This window comes from Salvelinus alpinus, chromosome 6, assembly GCF_045679555.1.
Source record: "Salvelinus alpinus chromosome 6, SLU_Salpinus.1, whole genome shotgun sequence".
In the NCBI taxonomy this organism is placed as follows: Eukaryota; Metazoa; Chordata; class Actinopteri; order Salmoniformes; family Salmonidae; genus Salvelinus; species Salvelinus alpinus.
In genome coordinates, this window is record NC_092091.1 from 21,552,232 (window position 1) to 21,575,035 (window position 22,804).

At 47.1% G+C, this 22,804-nt stretch overlaps 1 protein-coding gene across 6 annotated transcripts in view; it reads left to right on the top strand.

The window, feature by feature from the left end:
- Positions 1 to 386: 386 nt before the first annotated feature.
- The window catches only part of LOC139578352 (transducin-like enhancer protein 1), a 67,707-nt gene continuing 45,289 nt past the window's right edge, over positions 387 to 22,804 (top strand). For 2 of the 6 annotated variants that reach the window (XM_071405817.1, XM_071405818.1), the window contains exons 1-4: positions 388 to 542; positions 1,302 to 1,367; positions 11,309 to 11,454; positions 22,599 to 22,662. In XM_071405817.1, the coding sequence (XP_071261918.1) occupies positions 498 to 542; positions 1,302 to 1,367; positions 11,309 to 11,454; positions 22,599 to 22,662 (321 nt within the window). In that variant the 5' untranslated portion in view covers positions 388 to 497. Of the gene's footprint in view, positions 543 to 677; positions 1,368 to 11,308; positions 11,455 to 22,598; positions 22,663 to 22,804 lie in introns of those variants that run through there. The other 4 variants (XM_071405819.1, XM_071405821.1, XM_071405820.1 and 1 more) reach the window with 4 other exon arrangements.

Genomic DNA, 22,804 nt, shown 5'->3' on the forward strand with positions numbered 1-22,804 from the left:
TTATCATAGGGCCTGACTATATATTTTCTTATTTTCAGCTGTGAATAGAATTATATATATATATATATATATATTATGCAACATTCAAGATTTGTGCACTGGTATACGATTTGTGGGAAGAGGAAATAAGCTATATAGACACTGTTCTGTAGGTCTACCACAACTTCATCACTATCACGTCTTAAGGGTTAAATTGTCCTCTCAGCGGTTTCAGACTACTTGATTGACGTTTGGACCACTGTAATACCAGCATCCTCCAATAAACAAACGGTTGGTGTCCCCCACGTGGGTGTTCGGAATACTCATTGGTTACTTTCACCAGCGTTAATTGTGACTGGGTCGAGCCCCACGTGGAGATTTCATTCAATTGTTGAACGATTCCATTGTACCCCCACGTTCTATTGTAGGCTACACGTAGTGTATATACAATTATAACATGGTTAATGTAGGAATCTCAAATATATATATTGTTTAAATACAAAGCGGGCTTCAATTGCATGGCTACACGAATGAACGAACTGAGTAGAAAATGTACAAGCATGGTGAGAAAATCAACAAGGGTGTTTACTTTACTAATATCATTTGACTATTTATACAAGAGCAATTGGCAAACTGTATGTCATTGGTCTGAAATGTTTTAGCACCAGCAAACAGATTTGGCCTTCTTTCATTAGAGTGGGTAGGCTAGATGCGTTGTTCATAAATAAGGACAGAAAGGCGAAACCTTAGCTCCAGTCCTATGCTGGCTTGATCAACGAGAATAGCGAGATACTCCCTTCTCATTCTGTCTAGCAAATGTCCTTTTAGTTTCTCTCAAGAAAACAAGTCAGCTATGTCTTGAAGATCAGGCGAGGACCAGAAAAGGTGGGAGTGTGAGGAGAGCAGTGTTGTAAAGGAGAAGGGCAACGAACGAGACAAAAGAGGCTGCGGCTGCATTGAATGTGGTGGTGTCCGACTCAGAACCCACATAGTACAACCTAGCCACATTTGCTTTTTATTCTAGGTGAGAATACACCGGGGAGGGGAGTATTTACGAGAAGAAAAGGTGCCATTTTACTCATTCGAAGTGCATAGTCACGAGGACTCTAAACATTTAGCCGTGGACTGGGTGCATCTTTACTACATCGAATGTTATTTGTCTGTGTGTTGATCATAGACCAGAACAAAGGGAGTCTTGAGCAAGGAATTAGCGAGCCGAGACTAGCTTTGCCATTACTGCCTCTGAAACCAAGCCAAATGCGTCTCTGAAACCGACAATATAACGTCTTCTCCATTTCTGCCCTTATCTTTTTGCCCATAAGAGAGGAAGAAGATTAAAAAAAACAAAGAAATCGGCGCCCAGAATGTTTCCTCAAAACCGACCTCCGGTAAGTAGGCTATACGATTAGCATGTAACGTTCGGTAATTGTTCTGTTGGAGCTATACTATAAAACCTCAGCGATCGATACATTATTATCTAACCTTTCTCTGTCTATTGAAGTAAGTTTATTTGAAATAAAGGAAACAACTTGAGCAAGAATGTATACAGAGGTAGGGCCATAAACTTGCTACATGATTTATTGTTCCATTTTATCTATGTCATTGTATCTATGCTATTTGTATCCGGAATTCCTTTGTGATCATGTTGGTCAAAAAGTAACACATGCTGCAACATTGCAAACCCTTACTCATTTTACGTTTAGTACTTGAACGACGAGCGGTGTAAACTCAATCCGACATAGGTCAAATATGGGTCTGTTATAAACAGAAGGGAAATTTACCGCCAGAATCTGGCAAAACAAGAACTTTAGTGAAAATCATTCTGTGCAAATTCTGGTCTCCTGTTGGTATAACTTTAAAGTGTCAAATTAGAAAATCCGACCTCGAGTTATCCAAATGGTAGGCTGTATTGGCCTAGATGATGGAGTGGTCTAGGTTTGTTTGTCCTTTCCACACTCGGCAGTCTATTTGAGGGTTGAGTCAACTATAGGCAAGGGTTTGGGTTGTTTATTTAACTAGGCAAGTCAGTTAAGAACACATTTTTATGTACAATGACGACCTTGGAACAGTGGGTTAACGGCAGGTAGCCTAGTGGTTAGAGCGTTGGACTAGTAACCGAAAGGTTGCAAGATCAAATCCCAGAGCTGACTAGGTAAAATCTGTTGTTCTGCCCCAGACCAAGGCAGTTAACCCACCATTGGAAAATAAGAATTAGTTCTTAACTGACTTGCCTAGTTAAATAAATAAAAATATATTTTTTTAAATGACAGATTTTACATTGTCAGCTCGGGGATTCGATCTAGCAACCTTTCGGTTACTGGCCCAACGCTCTAACCACCAGGCTACCCAGCGAAGTGTCACTTATTGTTTTCAAGAATTAGTTTTTCCCCTCTTATTGATGATGTATGTGCTTTTGATTTGTTTGATTCGAACAAAAGTATCAGGCAGTCTATAAATTAGGTTTTCTACCCACCCTGAGGGTGCTTTCACATCCATGTCCTCCTAGGGATGGAGATTAGGCCCTAATGCTAAGTATGATGCCATGATTCATGGTCGGAGCCAGGGTGGGGAACAGAGGTTAATGGGGCACCTTTGTCCCTAGAACACGTACAATGCCTTCAGAAAGTATTCACGCCCCTTTACACATTTTGTTGCGTTACAGCCTGAATTAAACATTTATTCAATTGAGATTGTCACTGATCTACACACAATACCCCATAATGTCAAAGTGGAAATTTGTTTGTAGAGAATTTTTGAAATTACTAACAAATTAAAAGCTGAAATATCTTGAGTCAATAAGTATTTAACTCCTTTGTTATGGAAAGCCTAAATACGTTCAGGAGCAATGTGCTTAACCAATAAGTTGAATGGACTCATTCCTTGTTCAATGATGGTGGTTAACATGATTTTTGAATGACTACCCCATCTCTGTACCCCACACATACAATTAGCTGTAAGGTCCCTCAACCGAGTACTGAATTTCTAGCACAGATTCAACCACAAAGACCAGGGAGGTTTTCCAATGCCTCGCAAAGAAGGGCACCGATTGGTAGATGTGTAAAAATAAAGCACACACTGCATATTCCTTTGAGCATGATGAAGTTATTAATTACACTTTGGATGGTGTACAGTATCAATACACCCAGTCATTACAAAGTTACAGGCGTCCTTCCTAACTCAGTTGCCAGTGAGGAAGGAAACTGCTCAGGGATTTCACCATGAGGCCAATGGTGACTTCAAAACAGAGTTTAATGGTTGTGATATAAGAACTGAGGATGGATCAACAACATTGTAGTTAATCCACAATACTAACCTAAATTACATAGTGAAAATAAGGAAGCGTGTACAGAATAAAAATATTCCAAAACATGCATCCTGTTTGCAACAAGGCACTTAAGTAATATTGCAAAACATGTGGCAACGAAATTAACTTTTTGTCCTGAATACAAAGAATTATGTTTGGGGCAAATCCAACACATCACTGAGTACCACTCTTCATATTTTCATGCATGGTGGTGGTTGCATCATGTTATGGGTATGCTTGTCATTGGCAAGGACTAGGGAGTTTTTTTAGCATAAAAATAAACGGAATACAGCTATAATCACAGGCAAAATCCTAAAGAAAAACCTGGTTGTCTGATTTCCAACAGACACTTGGAGATGAAGTCACCTTTTCAGCAGGACAATAACTTAAAACACAATACCAAATATACACTGGAGTTGCTTATCAAGACAACGTTGAATGTTCCTGCGTGGCCAGGTTCAGTTTTGATTTAAATTGGCTTGAAAATGGCTGTCTAGCAGTGATCAACAATCAACTTGACAGTGCTTGAAGAATTTTGAAAAGAACAATGGGCAAATATTGTACAGTCCAGGTGTGCAAAGCTCTTAGAGATTTACCCCAAAAGAGACTCAGCTGTAGTCGCTGCCAGGTGCTTCTACAAAGTATTGACTCGGGTGTGAATACTTATATAAATTACAATTCTGTATTTAATTCTCATTACATTTGCTTATCATTTCTAAAAGCATGTTTTCACTTTGTCATTATGGGGTATTGTGTGTAGATGGGTGAGAAAATATATTTAATCCATTTTGAATTCAGGTGGTAATACAACAAAATGTGGAATAATTCAAGGGGTACTTTCTGATGGCTAGCACCAGACATTACACTGTTTTTAATCAATAAAACCTTGTACATATTTGAAAGTAGTTGAATTGGGTTCAAATGGATTCTACTAGTAGTTTTGAATTTATTTATGCCACTTCCTGAGAGGAAATTTTACCTCTTCAGATTCTCTCCATACCATGCCCATAGTACCCTGACAGAAGAGTGAGAGGGCTCTAAACAAACTTAATGCGCCCTCAGCCCAGCCAGCTGTAGGACTAAAGGGAGAACAGAACAGAACGTGGCGCTGTGGTTACAGCTCTTAACCCAATCCATCTCATCCACCAACTCTACACTACATCCCCTGGGGAGCTAGCTACCAACCACAGCTCAAATGTATGGCTATGCATCCTGGAGGGAGAGGGGCGCTGGGTTGGGAAAGAAAGCACGGATTCTGTTTCATTTGAACCACAACAGGCTTGAAACACTGAAAGCCTGTCTCTCAAGTCATTGGCTTTCATTAAAGCATGTTTGGAAGACCCAGGGAACAATTTATGAAACTACACTGAACAAAAATATAAACGCAACAATTTCAACAATTTTTCTGAGTTACAGTACATGTAAGGAAATTGTCAATTGAAATAAATAAATTATACCCTAATCTATGGATTTCACAACTGGGCAGGGGTGGACCTGGGAGCCCACCCACTGGGGAGCCAGGCCCAGCCAATCAGAATGAGTTTTTCCCTACAAAAGGGCTTTATTACAAACAAATACTCCTCAGTTTCATCAGCTGTCTGGGTTTCTGGTCTCCGATGATCCCGCAGGTGAAGAAGCCCGAATGTGGAGTTCCTGGTGGTTACATGTGTTCTGCGGTTGTGAAGCTGGTGGACGTATTGCCAAATTCTCTAAAACGACGTTGGAGGCAGCTTATGGTATAGAAATTAACATTCAATTCTCTGGCAACAGCTCTGTTGGACATTCCTGCAGTCAGCATGCCAATAACAAACCCCCTCAACTTGACACATCTGTGGCATTGTGTTGTGTCAAAACCACATTTTAGAGTGGCCTTTTATTGTCCCCAGCACAAGGTGCACCTGTGTAATGATCATGCTGTTTAATCAGCTTCTTGATATGCCACACCTGTCAGGTGGATGGATTATCTTGGCAAATGAAAAATGTTCACTAACATGGATGTAAACAAATTTGTGCACAAAATTTGACAGAAATGGGCTTTATGTGCATATGGAACATTTCTGCGATTTATATTTTTGTTCAGTGTATATATAATCCTTTATGGAACGTTGTTTGTCAAGTTTCCTTTAATGTGGAAAGCATGGTAGAGTGAGTATAATGTACTGAGTATACATTTACCTGGTCAGTCTGTCATGGAAAGAGCAGATGTTCCTAATGTTTTGTACTCACTGTATATGTAACAGAATATATAGCCAGAAATGTGCTCTTGCTAGAGTCGTTCTTATGATTTATTTGACTTTTTTCAAAATGTTGGGAAGCAATTCCATGAATGAAGTTCAATTAATGTTTAGGTAAACACCTGGCATGCAGATGTGTGAAAAACCTCTTTCCTCATTTTTGTTACATAGCAGTGAGACATTGATTTGATAACATTTTGCTGTGGCAGGCAGACTGCTTAGTATAGCCTGACCAAGGAGACCAGCTCCACCTTACAGTTCTTGGAAATCAGCATAATGCAGACTAGTAGTAGATGTGTCAGCACTGCTGTTCTCAATGCTTAGCATCCAGTTCCATTTACCGGTAGCGTTTGCCGGCCAAGAGTACTTAGCACCTCTGAGCAGAGTGCTGGACGTAATTTGCAAACCGATTCTACATGTAGAATCGCACGACAGTGTCGGCAATCAGACGTCCACCAGAGTCAGCTCACCTAACCAAACTCTGCTTATGGAAATGCACCACACTACACAGGTCTGGCTGTAGAGTGTAGATCTACAATCACACCTAATGATTAAGAGTTCTGTTTGTACATGTATCCATTCCACCCCCACCCCCCTGTTCCTCTGAGGTCCAGTAATGCCAGCAGGCTCCTGGAGCGCCGTTGGCCCAGTCAGCAGACCCTCCTGCTCACTCATCAGACCCTGATTGATCCAGGACTCCCACTGGGCTGATTCTGGACAGGTCCACTTCAGCAGCACTGGGAAGTGATGGGCTAGGAGGGAAGTGATGGGCTAGGAGGGAAGTGATGGGCTAGGAGGGAAGCGCCGGGGAGTGATGGGCTAGGAGGGAAGCGCCGGGGAGTGATGGGCTAGGAGGGAAGCGCCGGGGAGTGATAGGCTAGGAGGGAAGCGCCGGGGAGTGATGGGCTAGGAGGGAAGCGCCGGGGAGTGATGGGCTAGGAGGGAAGCGCCGGGGAGTGATGGGCTAGGAGGGAAGCGCCGGGGAGTGATGGGCTAGGAGGGAAGCGCCGGGGAGAGATGGGCTAGGAGGGAAGCGCCGGGGAGTGATGGGCTAGGAGGGAAGCGCTGGGGAGTGATGGGCTGCAAAGAGGATGGAGGCAGAAGGACAAGCGGGAGGACAACCCGTTGCCCCCACAGACCCAGAATGTGTGAGGCACTTCCTGTAACCCAGCTTGATTAGCTCTTTATTTCCAGTGTTCGATTAGATGGCCACCCGCCTGCCAGAGGAGAGGTTTTTGGGCCAGGTTTACACCAGCTCTGGAGGTGTGGCGCTTAAGTCTGAGCCATGGAAAGAACAAACCGGCTGTGGGTGGGTTACCTAATAAAGGAAGGCACTTACAGCAATTAACACAGCTGACAACCAAACAGTTCTGCACCGCCTATATACACTGACAGCGGGGACATTTGAATAACAAGCTTTCAGGAGTGAGGGGAAAAAAGAAAGGTGTAGCGCAAATGAAAGCGGTGCCTAGCAGCCCTCCCCTTAGTAAGAGAGAACTGGGGCATTTCTCTCACTCATTCACTCCCACATCACAGCAGAGAGATCCTGGCGCTTGTGATCAATTGTGTGCGTGCGTTTGTCTACGTGTATTTGTGTGCGCGTGCGTGTCATCCACCCACAGATGTGCTTTAAAATGCAAATAACTGGTTTGTTGACTATCATATTTGAATAATTTGATATGAGGCTTGAACTTCAAACGCTTTCTGCAAGGACAATATATTGCCATGTTTCACAGTTGTGTTTTAATCAGTAGGGGAATGCTTGGGGGAGAGTGGAAGGGGGGCAGGGGTCTGTTACTCTTCTATGGTTCTCCAGCTGGAGGCCGGGTTAGGTCTGCCATGCCCTCCTTCCCACTACTGTGTCCCCAGAGATGGGTGTGCAGACAGGCAGGCAGTGCCCCAGCAGTGAGGGAGCATGGTGGCTGTTTACTCGGAACGATCGGCTCTGTGGGAAAGCACAGTGTAATTAGCAGGATGGTTCGTTGGCTAGATTGGTTTACAGTTCTTATTCTGTTGGAGACTGGGAGAAGACTGCTTGGCATAGAAGTGCAGGTAACATAAAGAACTGAAGTCCTCAAGGGGCTTCACCTTTTGGTGTGTGTGTGCACGCTTGTGGCGTGTATGTGTGGTGTGTGTGTGGGCGTGTTGCGTCGTGTGTGTTTTGGGGAGAATCAAGGGATGTGAGGTCATAGTGGTTTAGTGCTATTTGGTTTAATTAGAAGGAGTAAAAGGAAAACAACATTGATTGCATGCAGGGAATGCCACACCCGCTGTTCCTTAGAGGGTGTGTGTCTGTGCATGTCTGTGTCTCTGTGTGTGCATGTCTCGCTCTGTCTGTCTGTGTGTGTTAGCATGTAGGACTTTAATAGCAGCCAGACTCTCTCTATATGAAGCATCAGTCATTTGCAGCAGCAGGCTGTGTGTGCTGCCCAGCCAGCCTAACTCCAGCCCAGCACCCAGCGGCAGTCTTCCCTGGCTGGGGTGTCCCTGTAGGCCTTCCTCCAGCCTATTTAAAGGCCCATTAAAGACAACTTAGGCCTGATTAGAGCCATTACTGTCCTGGGATGCCTCTTCACCTCCTCTCCTTTCCACCACTACTGCTCCCAGCTGGGGCCTGATTTAATCACTACAATGTATTCCTTGCTGAGCTGGACCAGGGCAGATTACCAGGGGACTCAGGGAGGAAGGTGGCTGATCAGATAGCAGCCTGACTGCCTATGGTTCCTTTACCCTAATGGTGCTCTCTAGCCTCTGGCTCTTCATGGCACGGTGGAACATGGCTGTTTGGAGTTTGGCACATTCCCTGACTTCCTATAGGGACAAACAGGATTAGTTGGAGTAATCAGAGGGATTGTATTGTACTTGAGAGTACATTTTTGAGTCCTATCTGGCTGGCTGGCTGGATGCCTGGGTGGGTGATTGGGTAATCCAATGGTGATCAGGTCAGCAGTGTGACCTCTGACATCACACACTAAATCAGAGCAGCTGACCAGTGAGGTAGAGGGATCAGAGAGTCATCTGACTGACAGCTAATGGAGGGTCTGCTCTGCAGCACTCCACTCGTTCATATTGTGGTTTCCGTGAGGGGCCACAGGGGTCTGCTGTGTGCCTGCTGGCACCTATTCTGACGTTGGCCTGAATCATAACAGCACCTGGGCATCAGAGCCAGAATGGCTGATGTTAGCAGAAGCCCAGGCAGCAGTTTCCTCTGTCTTCATAAATCTCCCCCGTCACCGAACTCAACTACTGGGTCAGCCTCGATCCCACACTCCCCATTTCTGTCTCAAAAAGGCTCTCTGCACCTGTTCTACGGAGCGCACACACACTGAGGTGAAAAACAAGAAAAAAGGGAGTGGAAGGTGGAGAGAGAAGGGCAGAAGTATTCCCCCTCCCCCTCCTTACCTCCCTCGCCTCCTACAAAATGGCCTTGGCGCTCTTGTTCCTGAGGCGCCTTTTTCTGGCCTGTGAAGAGTAATTGGTGTGTGTGTGAGAGCGAGGGAGTCTGTGTGCCCCTGCCTGTGCTCAGGGGGAGGATCTGGCCAGCAGATTGAGTTGGAGCGCAGGCAGCCAGGCAAGCAGGCAGGGGTGAGGAGCTCGTTAGAGGCTGGAACAATGAGCAGCCCCTCTCTTGAACCTCAGTGGACCTGAGGGGTGTACTACGATTTAAGCTAGATCTACTCAGGGTTTTCTAAAGCTTGTTGGCTTCAGTTAGCTTCACATTCCAGCTCCGGCTTCATCCTTACTATGACGGTGGATATTTCTTGTCTGCCTATGTCATACTAACACACACCTGCTTTTAGCGGTGCTGTGCAGATCCACAGTGCAGTCACATGCAGGACCGAGCGCTGAGTTCCATATGTCCTCTCTCTCGACCTCTCCCTTCTCCAGTTTCCCCTCCACCAGGGAATCCAGCGGAACGAACAAGCCATCTACTTAATGTGACTAATGTCACTTTATAAACCAATAACATTCTTCTGCATAGGGCCCATGAGTGGCGCTATACCCACTAAATTATTTCCTCTAAACACACACACCACCTCTGTTCTCATTAAAGAGAGCAGTGGTGTGAACGGCCTGTCGTATATCCTTCAATGTAGCTTTAGCACCAGGGCGGAGGGGTGGGCCTCCATTGACAGAGATACAGACAGACAGTCGCTAGCCCAAGGTCCGGCCCATTGTCTGGCTGTCCTGCAGCATTACCTCTGAGCGCCCTGCTAACTAATTGCACGAAGTCCCGCAGAGAGGGACCAGAGAGGAGTGCCAGGCTACCGGGGGTGCTACTCCAGAGAGAGGAGGCCCAGGCTACCGGGGGTGCTACTCCAGAGAGAGGAGTGCCAGGCTACCGGGGGTGCTACTCCAGAGAGAGGAGTGCCAGGCTACCGGGGGTGCTACTCCAGAGAGAGGAGGCCCAGGCTACCGAGGATGCTACTCCAGAGAGAGGAGGGCCAGGCTACCGGGGATGCTACTCCAGAGAGAGGAGGGCCAGGCTACTGGGGATGCTACTCCAGAGAGAGGAGGGCCAGGCTACCGGGGATGCTACTCCAGAGAGAGGAGGGCCAGGCTACCGGGGATGCTACTCCAGAGAGAGGAGTGCCAGGCTACCGGGGATGCTACTCCAGAGAGAGGAGGGCCAGGCTACCGGGGATGCTACTCCAGAGAGAGGAGGGCCAGGCTACCGGGGATGCTACTCCAGAGAGAGGAGGGCCAGGCTACTGGGGTTGCTACTCCTGATGGGGTCCCGCCTATTCTCCCTCTCTCCTTCCTTCCTTTCAACCCAGACTTAATATTAAACAAGTGTCTTAATTTGGTCAAGAGACCCTTGTTCTCCCCTCCCTCCCGGTTCCCCTCACACATCTGGCCCTGACACTTTTTTGTCCCATCACAATGGTTTCTGTCTCCCCTGGCCTCTCCTGGTTTCCCGACAGTCTCATCCTCCCTCCCTTCTCTGTGCACACACACACACGCACGCCCCTCCGAGTCTTTCAGCTTTGTTCTTCAGCTCCAGGAAACTCATCATGGCTCTCCAGCTCACAACTGCTCCCCATGCATACAATCACATCTCTCATAGGACGCACACACAGACCTGACTAGTGTTTGGCACATCTGGTATTAGATTCATACGTGAAGGATGTTGACCTGACTTGGAATGTAAACATGCAGTGATAAAACATGTACAGGTATAACATTATTACCAAATCACCACAACACATACTGGTTATGTACAGGTAACTGACAAATTAATGGAAACATACAAAGTATATTGAAAGCTGGTGCTTCCACACAGGTGTGGTTCCTGAGTTGATTAATCAATTAACATCCCATCATGCTTAGGGTCATGCATAAAAATGCTGGGCATGTTGTTTATTTGGTCATTATTTTGTCTGCCATGACAATGCCCCCAACCACAGGGCACGAGTGGTCATTGAATGGTTTGATGAGCATGAAAACGATGTAAACAATATGCCATGGCCGTCTCAGTCACCAGATCTCAACCCAGTTGAACACTTGTGGGAGATTCTGGAGCGGCGCATGAGACCTCATTTTCCACCATCAATAAAACACCAAATTCTGGAATTTGTTGTCTAAGAATGGTGTTGCATCCTTCCAATAGAGTTCCAGAATCTATGTCAAGGTGTATTGAAGCTGTTCTGGCTCATGGTGGCCCAATGCCCTATTAAGACACTTTATGTTGGTGTTTCCTTTATTTTGGCAGTTACCTGTATATAGAGTCTGAAAGATGTTCACACTTTTGACAAGATATGCTCACAGTGCTTATTGTCTTTCTGCGTAGGCACCTCTCCAGCCACCACCTGGGTCCTCAGTGTCCGCGGCGGCAGCTGCAGCCTCGGGAGCCCCCCAGGCCCTGAAGCTCACCTACCCAGAGACCCTGGACCGCATCAAGGAGGAGTTCCAGTTCCTCCAGACCCAGTACCACAGGTGCACAACCTCCCCTAGTACCCAACTCAACACGGCAGCCTCTTCTCCCTCTCTGTGTGCCTGTTTCTTTATGTGCTAGTTTACAGCTTACGTAGCTCACAGGGGCCAAGAGGGTTTGGAGAGCTGCTTAACATCTTATTAGGCTACCATGACCAGAAGCAGGAGTGGGATGGTTATATACTAGATCTGTTCTAGAAGGCCCACATGACCCAACCTCAGCTTGTACTGAGGGCGAGGAAGAGGGAGGAGAAGTGAGAGAGTACATTGGAGAAACGGGCCACGGAAAGGAAACGGGGAAAAGCACAACAATGGATGGAGGCTCACAGGCTTTCTTCATCCTTTATGTTTGTAGATGAACTGGAACGTGCATCTTCTGGATGTCGTTAACTGTATACGAGTCGTTTGTTATGCGTTTCAAGGCTTTGAGAGAGTTTTCCTTCTGTAGGCTGCTGGGCATTGGGGCTGGGTTTCTATCTGTGTGGTTGATGTGTAAGAATGTAGACAGAGCTGGCCTGACTGGCTTTGACTGTGGGACTCTAGCTGTCAGTGTCGTCCCAGCCTGCCTCCCAGCCTCAGCCTGCTCTGCCGCTCTCTGTTCTCTTGGCACACCTTCACACGGTCCCCCGCTTTGATTCGACCAGCCAGAATCAGCTCATCCACCCTCTCCTCCAGCTAACTTCTATTGTATGGCCCCCTCTCCCTCCACCCAGCTCCCAGGAACCGGATGAAAGGCTCCCTATACAAACAGGGGGCCAGCTTTCAAACAGGCCTGGCTGGTTCCAGATATATCTTCCAGTGGCGCTGCATGGCGGTGACTCGTTTCTCTCAAACAAGCCAGCAATTTAAAAAATGTGTGGGTTCCCTGCACATTTTCTTGTTCTATGTGATACCTTAATGTGGATAATTCCCCTACCCCTTTGTGGATTATAAAGTGTACAGATGTGATCAATATGTTCAGAAACATCGAACTCAACCTTCTGGCAATCTCAACATGCTTCTTCCTTATCAAATGCTTAGTGTTGGGATCACCTGGAGGCTGGAGCTCCCTGGGGAACGGAGATGTGCTCTGCTACAAGAAGGACGGGCTAATCCTGCTAAGGCACACTTTGAATGGGGAGAGGGAGTGTTTTCCAGACATACCGGATTATATGAAAAGGACAGAAACCAAAACACCAACTAGTGAAGAAGGGCGTAGTGAGGCAACACGTCAGAGCCAGAAAAAGCCACCCACCTCTCCAAACTATCCTCCTAGCTAATGTATGTTCCCTGTCGAAGCATCATGATGACCTTGCTGCCAATTTCAGACACCTCAATTGAATACAGAGAGAGTTGTCTACTATGTCATCGCAACCTGGCTAAAAGACATTCATGATGGCAATTAACTTAAAATAGAAGGCTTTGGAACCCCAATTAGAACAGAGATCCCATAATCACCCAAAAGTCACTAGGGAACTCACAAGTCACTGCTTACGCACAAGCCCTTTCACAACAGAGCAGAGCCAAAAAGTAAGAAAAAATTGCAAAAAAGGAGATGGTAACACAAAATGACAGTAGCGAAACTATATACAAGGAGTACCGGTACCGAGTAGATGTGCAGGGGTACGAGGTAGTAGACATAATTGAGGTAATATGTACATGTAGGTAGGGGCAAAAGTCTGTGCATTTAATATAAACTAAATATGAATTGGCAAGAATCAAGCTTGATGGATTAACACTGAATTCATTATCCCCCAACTATAAATTGCATTCTGTAGCAGATTCTAGATTCGACTTAAGCATTCTACGGCAGAGAGCTACACACATAGTGTTATGCAAAGCATGTTTAGGACAGACACCAGTCTATTGGATTAGGGGTGACCTGCTTAGTATCCCTCAGCAGACAGACAGGAAAGCTGCAGGTCTCTCGCCACAGAGGATCTCATGAGCACACACTCACCTATTACTGACAGACTAATCAGACTTACTCTAGGTTAAAATGCATGGCACACGGCACGCACACACACCACAGTGGACAGAGACCGACAAGCTGAATGCAGCCTCACACTCAGACCTGGGTTAGAAATAGCAGGGTTTAGGTTAGTATTTTGGCCTTGTTGATCGTGGCTGGAGCCTGATCGTTGTTGCTTAAGTGGATTAGGAGGCAGGAAAGAGACCAAGGTAAAGGGATTAGGAGTAATGGGCTATGTGTCTTTCCTGGTGTCTCTTTCTGTGTGTGTGTGTCTCTCTGTGTGTTTGTGACCCTCTTGTTCTTTGTGTGTGTGATGCAAGATACAGTATCCGGACCCCATAGAGGAAGACATTCATTAAACCTAGCTAGAATTGTGGGTCACTTGCTACTTCATGAAATGAACTTGTTTGTGCCTGCCAAGTTAGTTTTGTGTGTGTGTTCTGCAGCTGCTCTTTAAACAACCTCTAATCAGCAGACTGGAGGGAGCTGCTGACATGGGGCTCTCATTACAGTAATTCTCTCTACACACAACCCCCCCCCCCCACACACACACACACACACGCGCGCGCACGCACGGATCTGTCTTGACTGGGGAATGTGTGACATAGAAACACTGTTTCCATACGAACGTCAGCGCCGGCACACATCTAACATAGTGTGTTGATGTTGTTGTGTATGGAGGTGTAGCGTGGAGGAGAGGCTCTCATACTGTTACCATGCTGCCACTCAGAGAACAGAGTACCCACTTCTCTCTTCTGCTCTGACAGGATCACACTGTTTTGATACCAGGACTGTGCTCAAAACAACTGTGTGTGAGCGGAACATTGGGTTTATGTCTGTCTCAAGGTTGGTGGTTCAGGGTTGTTTGTGTGTGTGGCACAGCCTGTCTTTGTGGGATTGTGTGTGACTGAGCATGTGTTTGGTGGTTACTGGTTGGTGCTTAAGTGAGCAGGGTGGGTCTGAGCATGTATTCATGAAAGGACCGTCTGTACAGTAAACTAGTCTCATGTGTGCGCACACTGTCTTTACTGTAAACTCACACATGCTAGTTAGTACAAAGAGCACTGCCCCCACCCTTGAAAGGCTACACTGAGTGGAGCGCTGGGGGCGGGGGTTTAAAAGAGAGGACGAGATGAGGTGGGACTGAGATGGAGGGAGAATGTGCTGAGTTACTGCAGAGGAAAAACTCATTAATAATGAATTAGATGTAAAATGAACATCCACACACCTGGAGGGGGTAAATGACCTTAATGTACCCCGAGCACGACAACACAAACAACCATCCTGCCTGTCCTACTCTACACCAGTCGGCCTGTCCTACTCTACACCATCCTGCCTGTCCTACTCTACACCAGTCGGCCTGTCCTACTCTACACCAGTCGGCCTGTCCTACTCTACACCAGTCGGCCTGTCCTACTCCACACCAGCTGGCCTGTCCTACTCCACACCAGCTGGCCTGTCCTACTCCACACCAGCTGGCCTGTCCTACTCCACACCAGTCGGCCTGTCCTACTCCACACCGTACGCTATTCATAAGACTTTGCTACACGCATGCATCTGTTGTGTATATTAATTTCCCTCTAGCTGTCAGTGGGGCGTTTTGTGTCCAAGCCTTGACGCGCTCATTGGGAACAAGGTGAAGACGACCACCTGGACTCATCCAATAACAATCGCTCATTTAAATGTTCTGTTGCAAGACGTTTTGAAATGGAACCATTGCGTGGCCTAATGAACCCCAGGCAGGTGTGTGGGTAGGAGAGGTAGCAGCAGAGGTTTAGCATAGCCACCTGCTGCTACAGCTCTGACACACATTGGAACCATGCAATATACTCTGCAATTACACTATGGTATTTTAATGAGACCACGTTTGTTTTGATTGAGGTATAGTGCGTGTGTGCATGTGATCGAGTGTGTGGGCACTGCAGCGCACAAACATACTTCTGTGTGATCGTGTGTGTTTAGTGTAGGTCTGGTGGCACGTGTGCGGTGCGTGTGTGTGTGTGTGTGTGTGTGTGCGCTTGGGGTAATGGTGCTCTGCTGACAGAGCTGTCTGAGTGCTGGCAGGCTGCAGATTCGTAGCGCATTCCGATGATCATCTTATCTGCTGTCACCGTGAGGGAGAGATGGGGAGAGCAGAGCATGCCGACATGTAGCAGACTCCATATCACTCTTTCTCTCTCTATTTCTCTGTCTTACTCTCACACTGTGTTTCTCTCTCTCTTTCTACTATCTCCACCAGGGTTGGAACCGGTTCAGGGAACAAACCCCAAAATTGGGAAATGGCTACATTTTTCCAGGAACAGAATCATGTCCTCTAGTATTCCGGAACAGAACCATCATGTCCTCTAGTATTCCGGAACAGAACCATCATGTCCTCTAGTATTCCGGAACAGAACCATTATGTCCTCTAGTATTCCGGAACAGAACCATCATGTCCTCTAGTATTCCGGAACAGAACCATCATGTCCTCTAGTATTCTGGAACAGAACCATTATTTTCATATCTTGAGAACGGGTTAATTATGTATATAGTATATCATTCTGTAATGTATATCATTCTGTAATTCAGTGAAGTTATTTTCATCCCCCTCTACTCACCAGTAAAATTTCTGTCGCATCTCAGACCTGCACTTAACTGACCAATTAAACGTGTAAACAACTACCTTACAAGTTCCATAGCAAGCTGCTCTAGCCGTGCTAATTGGTAGGGTAAATTAATGAGCTAAATGTGAAAACGATGTTGATTTCACAGCTTAAAAAATGAACGAAAAGGAACTATATGAACAATTACGTTTTTGGGCGTTTGAACCGATTCAGAACTTTTATTATGCTGGTCGGAACAGGGGGTGTTCAGAACGGAGCAATTAATCTTTCTCCATCTACACACCATCCACTCCCTCCTTTCTATACACACACTCTCGTCTCCTCTGTCTGAATGCTGCTGAGCCATGGACTAATTATTACAGGCAATCATTTCTACATGAAATACCCCCCCTCGTTATGCTCTTGTGGTCACTTAATGACATGGAGACACACACATGCCCACACACGCACAGTCGCACACACAAAATGAGACCCCCCCCCCCCATACACACTAGGAGAGAATTGTGACATTTCTTTTTGAATGTGATCCTATCTTCTGTGCTAAATTCACAATAAATATCGATTTAATATATTTGCCTGTATATGTGCAGTATATTCCTCTGCTGTTGCATGTTATAGATGGGCTGACATAAAGGTCAAACATTACAAGGGAAGGGTGTATGTCAAATCAACCCCCCAAAAAATAGAATCAAACTTTATTTGTCACTTACGCCGAATACAAGTTTGGACTTTACTGTGAAATGCTTACTTACAAACCCTTAACCAACAGTGCAGTTCAAGAAGAAGAAAATAAGTAGGCTAAAATAAAAAGTAACACAATAACAATAACGAGGCTATATTCCGGGGGCACCGGTACCGAGTCAGTGTGCGGGGGTACAGGCTAGTTGAGGTAATCTGTACATATAGGTGGGGGTGAAGCGACTATGCATAGGTAACACACAAACAGCGAGTAGCAGCAGTGTACAAGGGGGGGGTCAATGTAAATTGTCCGGTGGCGATTTTTATGAATTGTTCAGCAGTCTAATGGCTTGGGGGTAGAAGCTTTTGAGGAGCCTTTTGGTCCTAGACATGGCGCTCCGGTACCGCTTTCCTTGCGGTAGCAGAGAAAACAGTCTAACTTCAGTGACACCGCCTATTATAGGTCCTGGATGGCAGGAAGCTTGTCCCCAGTGATGTACTGGGCCGTTCGCACTACTCTCTGTAGCGCCTTACAGTCAGATGCCGAGCAGTTGCCATACCAGGTGGTGATGCAACTGGTCAGGATGCTCTCGATGGTGCAGCTGTAGAACCTTTTGAGGATCTGGGGGCCCATGCTAAATATTTTCAGTCTCCTTAGGGGGGAAAAGTTTTGTCGTGCCCTCTTCACGACTTTATTGGTATGTTTGGACCATGATGGTCTCCACATCACTAAGGAACTTGAAACTCTCGACCTGCTCCAGGCGCCGCGAGGCGTCCAGTGCGGTAACGCAACCGATCCCGGAGAAGCTGGCGGGAGCCCCGGGGAGAGTTCTCTTTTCTTTGTGAAGGGCAGGGCGCCCTGGAATGGGTTCGCCCCGAGAGAGGGGCCCAAGCCCTGGAAAGCGTCGCGGTTCCGGCGGCGTCCGGTGAGCTCTCGCTGGCCCTTGAAAATCCGGGGGAGAGGGTGTAAATCTCGCGCCGGGCCGTACCCATATCCGCAGCAGGTCTCCAAGGTGAACAGCCTCTGGCATGTTAGAACAATGTATGTAAGGGAAGTCGGCAAGTCAGATCCGTAACTTCGGGATAAGGATTGGCTCTAAGGGCTGGGTCGGTCGGGCTGGGGTGCGAAGCGTGGCTGGGCTCGAGCCGCGGCTGGGGGAGCAGTTGCTCCGCCGCCCTCCTGTCGCCACCGTTGGAAGTTTGTCGTGTGGCCCATCATGGGGGCTCTCATTGGCGGTCTCGCAAGGGGCCGTTTGTGGGGGTTCATTGTGGTGGTGTCCTGCGGCAGGCCTAAGGCGGACCGGCGATGGGTTGGGTTTGGCGGTTGGCAGCGGCGACTCTGGACGCGTGCCGGGCCCTTCTCGCGGATCTCCCCAGCTACGGTGCTCGTCGGCCCCGTTTACGCGGGGTCTCCGGCGGGTTGCCTCGGCCGGCGCCTAGCAGCTGACTTAGAACTGGTGCGAACATGAGCCCCGGACTGGGAGCGGTCCCAACGTGGGGGTTTCCAAAGTTACATTTGTCCCTTAAGGACTGAATTAAATAATAATGGCCTCAGAGTGAGCTAACAGAGAGAAGGAGGAAGGCGGCAAGATCTATTCGGGATAATTGAGCCTCGCCCCCCCGTTGGGGGTTCCTTCAAGAATTACTCTGTGGTGCTAATCTGAGGTGGCGTTCAGCCACATCACGCTAACTGGGGCGGGGGAGAAAAGTGGAGGTAAGGTCGAAGAAGGCCTGTAGATGGAAGGGCCCTCCCAACTTCTACCCCGTGTGACACCCGTAAAAAGGTGACCCCAGTGGCGTAACAAAGGACGGCAGTAGTCCCAAGCATATAGGGACGTAACATGCTAAGTTGAGCGTCTCTCGTTGAAATCCACTCCAACCGGGTTAGCACAGTGAGGTAAGGGAGGGACCCTTTATACTACAGCCCCGTTGATGTTAATGGGGGCCTGTTCGGCCCGCCTTTTCCTGTAGTCCACGATCAACTCCTTTGTCTTGCTCACATTGAGGGAAAGGTTGTTGTCCTGGCAACACACTGCCAGTTCTGACCTCCTCTCTGTAGGCCGTCTCATCGTTGTCAGTGATCAGGCCTACCACTTGTGTCGTCAGAAAACGTAATGATGGTGTTGGAGTCGTGTTTGGCCATGCAGTCGTGGGTGAACAGGGAATACAGGAGGGGACTAAGTACACACCCCTGAGGGGCCCTGTGTTAAGGATCAGTGTGGCAGACGTATTGAAGCCTACTCTTACCACCTGGGGACGACCTGTCAGGAAGTCCAAGATCCAGTTGCAGAGTGTGGTGTTTAGTCCCAGGGTCCTTAGCTTAGTGATGAGCTTCGTGGGCACTATGGTGTTGAATGCTGAGCTGTAGTCAATGAACAGCATTCTCACATAGGTGTTCCATTTGTCCAGATGGGAAAGGGCAGTGTGGAGTGCGATTGAGATTGCGTAATCTGTTGGGGTGGTATGCGAATTTTTAGTGGGCCTAGGGTGTCTGGGAAGGATGCTGTTGATGTGAGCCATGACCAGCCTTTCAAAGTACTTCATGGCTACCGACGTGAGTGTCACGGGGCGGTAATCATTTAGGCAGGTTACCTTCGCTTCCTTGTGCACAGGGACTATGGTGGTCTGCTTGAAACATGTAGGTATTACAGACTCGGTCAGGGAGATGTTGAAAATGTCAGTGAAGTTGGACAGTTGGTCCGCGCATGCTTTGAGTACACGTCCTGGTAATCCGTCTGGCCCAGCGGCTTTGTGAATGTTGACCTGTTTAAAGGTTTTGCTCACATCGGTTACCAAGAGCATTATCACACAGTCATCCAGAACATCTGGTGCTCTCGTGCATGCTGCAGTGTTGCTTGCCTCGAAGTGAACATAAAAGGCATTTAGCTCGTCTGGTAAGCTTGTGTCACTGGGAAGCTCACGTCTGAGTTTCCCTTTGTATTCCGTAATAGTTTTCAAGCCCTGCCACATCCGACGAGCGTCAGAGCCGGTGTAGTAGGATTCAATCTTAATCCTGTATTGATGCTTTGCTTGTTTGATGGTTCGTCTGAGGGCATAGCGGGATTGCTTATAAGCGTCCAGATTAGTCTCCCACTCCTTGAAAGCTCTAGCCTTGGCTTCTGGTTGGGATATGTATCACTGTGGGGACGTTGTCATTGACACACTTATTGATGAAGCCAATGGTGTATTCCTCAATGTGTATTCCTCAATGCCATCTGATGAATCCCGGAACATATTCCAGTCTGTGCTAGCAAAACAGTCCTGTAGGGTAGCATCCGCGTCATCTGACCACTTCCATGTTTAGCGTGTCACTGGTACTTCCTGCTTTAGTTTTTGCTTGTAAGCAGAAATCAGGAGGATAGAATTGTGGTCAGATTTTCCAAATGGAGGGCGGGGGAGAGCTTTGTATGCATCTCTGTGTGTGGAGTAAAGGTGGTCTAGGATTGGTTGCACATGTGACATGCTGGTAAAAATGTGGTAAAACTGATTTAAGTTTGCCTGCTTTAAAGTTCCCGGATTTTCTTCTTTGCTTTTTTTTTCACCTTCATTTAACCAGCTGGCTAGTTGAGAACAAGTTCTCATTTACAACTGCGACCTGGCCAAGATAAAGCACAAGCAGTGTGACACAAACAACAACACAGAGTTACACATGGAATCAACAAACATGCAGTCAGTAACACAATAGAGGAAGTTAAGTCTATATATAGTGTGTGCAAATGAGGTAAGATAAGGGAGGTAAGGCAATAAATAGGCCATAGTGGCGAAATAATTACAATTTAGTAATTAAACACTGGAGTGATAGATGTGCTTATGGCCTTTTATAGAGTTGGTTGAGTGCGGTCTTACATTTACATTTAAGTCATTTAGCAGACGCTCTTATCCAGAGCGACTTACAAATTGGGGGTCTTAGTGCCAGCTTCGCTTTGTGGTGGGAAATAGATTGCTACGAATAATAAAGATGAGAACTCTCTTGGTAGATGGTGGTCGGCAACAAAATCCCGGCAGCTCAATATTGTCTGTTTCTTCGTTCAGGTATGTCTCGGTGAAACATAAGATGTTACAGTTTTTAATGTCCCGTTGGTAGGGTACTCTTAATAATAGTTAATCAATATTATTTTCTAACGATTGCACGTTAGCAAGTAGAATGGAAGGCATTGGGAGTTTACTCGCTCGCCTCCAGCTTCTCAGAAGGATCCCCCAGTCTGCGTCCCCTTTTCCGGCGTCTTTTCTTCATGCAAAAGCGTGGATCTTGGCCTGATCCAGTGAATGCAGGATATCCTTCTCGTCGGACTCGTTAAAGGAAAAAGTTTCTTACAGTCCGTGGTGAGTAATCGCTTTTCTAATGTCCCGAAGTTCTTTTCGGTCATAAGAGACGGTAGCAGCAACATGAAGTACACAATAAGTTAAAGTTGCGTATAACAAAATTGCACAATTGGTTGGGAGAATGTAAAACGTCAGCCATGTTCTTCGGCGTTGTCTGTGACCTGTGGGATTTAATTAGACTTTGGCCTCAATGAATGCACTTTCCCACTGAATCCCAGTCTGGATACAACATACCAGTCTTCTAAACTCCTGATAACCTGCCTGTCTGAGAATCCATCTCTCCTGCCCCCTCAGCACTCCAGAGTCCTCTGGAACCTCAGTAAGGGCTCACCACTTCACTCAGCTTGACTGTTTCCTGTACTTTAATTACATGTTGTAAATCCATTAAACATTATGAAAATATTATATTTACCCTGATCTGAGAACAGTTATTCCTAATCCCAGGGTCGGTGTTTGTATATGTCATCGGTGTTAGCATGTTTCCCTCCACACAACTTGACGAAAGTCACCCTCGGAAACGCCCAGACTGACCCTTGTCATGGTGAACTGATACGGATAGAATTGTCACTTCTCAGAAATCCTGCCATGGGGATCTCTGCGGGGGGGCTACTCCACTATAATAAAATTTATCAGGGGAATGAATTGAATCCCCCGAGCTCTCACCCGCCCTTCCCATCCCTCAATCTCCTCCCCCTCCCGTCTCCTCCCTGGCGGTGATAAATGAGTCAATTATGGGTGGCAGCGCCGGCCTTCTGAAGGGGAGCGGATGTGCTGTTATTACCTGTTGTAGTCTGGTAATGTTGCAGTATTAATCATATTCTAATTTCCCAGGCCCTCACTGCTCTCCCCCGCATAAATCTGCTACACACAAACAAGTCAGCAGCATGCCCGCCGGGGTGAAGTACCTGGGCTGGGGAGGAGGGAGGATGTGTGTGTTAGAGGACACGGTGGAGGGGAGGTCGATGGCTAGTTCCTTAAAGGAGCGCTGTGTGTGTGCTTGGCTGACGATTCCTGGGGTTCCATGGTGGGTCATGGCCACAGCAGGGTGACTTGGCAAAGACAGAAGGACTGAGGGAGGAGGGGTCAGAGAGGGAGAAATGGACAAATGGAGGGAAGAAGAGGGGGAGGAGGGGACTGATAAATAGTGAGAGGGAGGGGACAGACCAAGGGCAATTAGAAGGGGGAGGTGGACAAATGGAGAGCGGGAGGAGATTGGGAGGGAGAGGTGCGACCCATCCCTGCCCTTCAATGACACCTTGGTCCTGGGAGAGACTGCAGCCAGGTCTGGTCTGGCTGGGAGGCAAGCGCTAAGTGTGAGCTCAACTATTCCTGGTGTGCTCTGAAGCGATAATGTCCTGTCACCTGCCCAATCCTATCTCTGCTGGCATACATCTATCTGCAGGTGTCTGCACTGCCTACTAAACATGGATGTGTGTGTTAGTTAATGTGTGTATTTCTGGCTCTGTGTGTCTTTGTGTGTGTGGGAAAACGTTTTGAAATATATTGTATGAACACATTTGAACAGGGTGTGTATTATTATTATATAGATATGAGTATCTGCTCTCTTGTAAATCTTAACCTCTTCCTTACAGCCTGAAGATGGAGTGTGAGAAACTGGCCACAGAGAAGACTGAGATCCAGAGACACTATGTTATGGTGAGACCCTCAAACACAGTCGACAACAAACACTCAATCCACTCCACCATGGGTGTGCTAACAAACACCATGCTGATGATCCTTGTCTGCAGGAGAATAGTTGAGATTTATTGTGTTTCACTGAGCAGGCAGACAGTTCAAG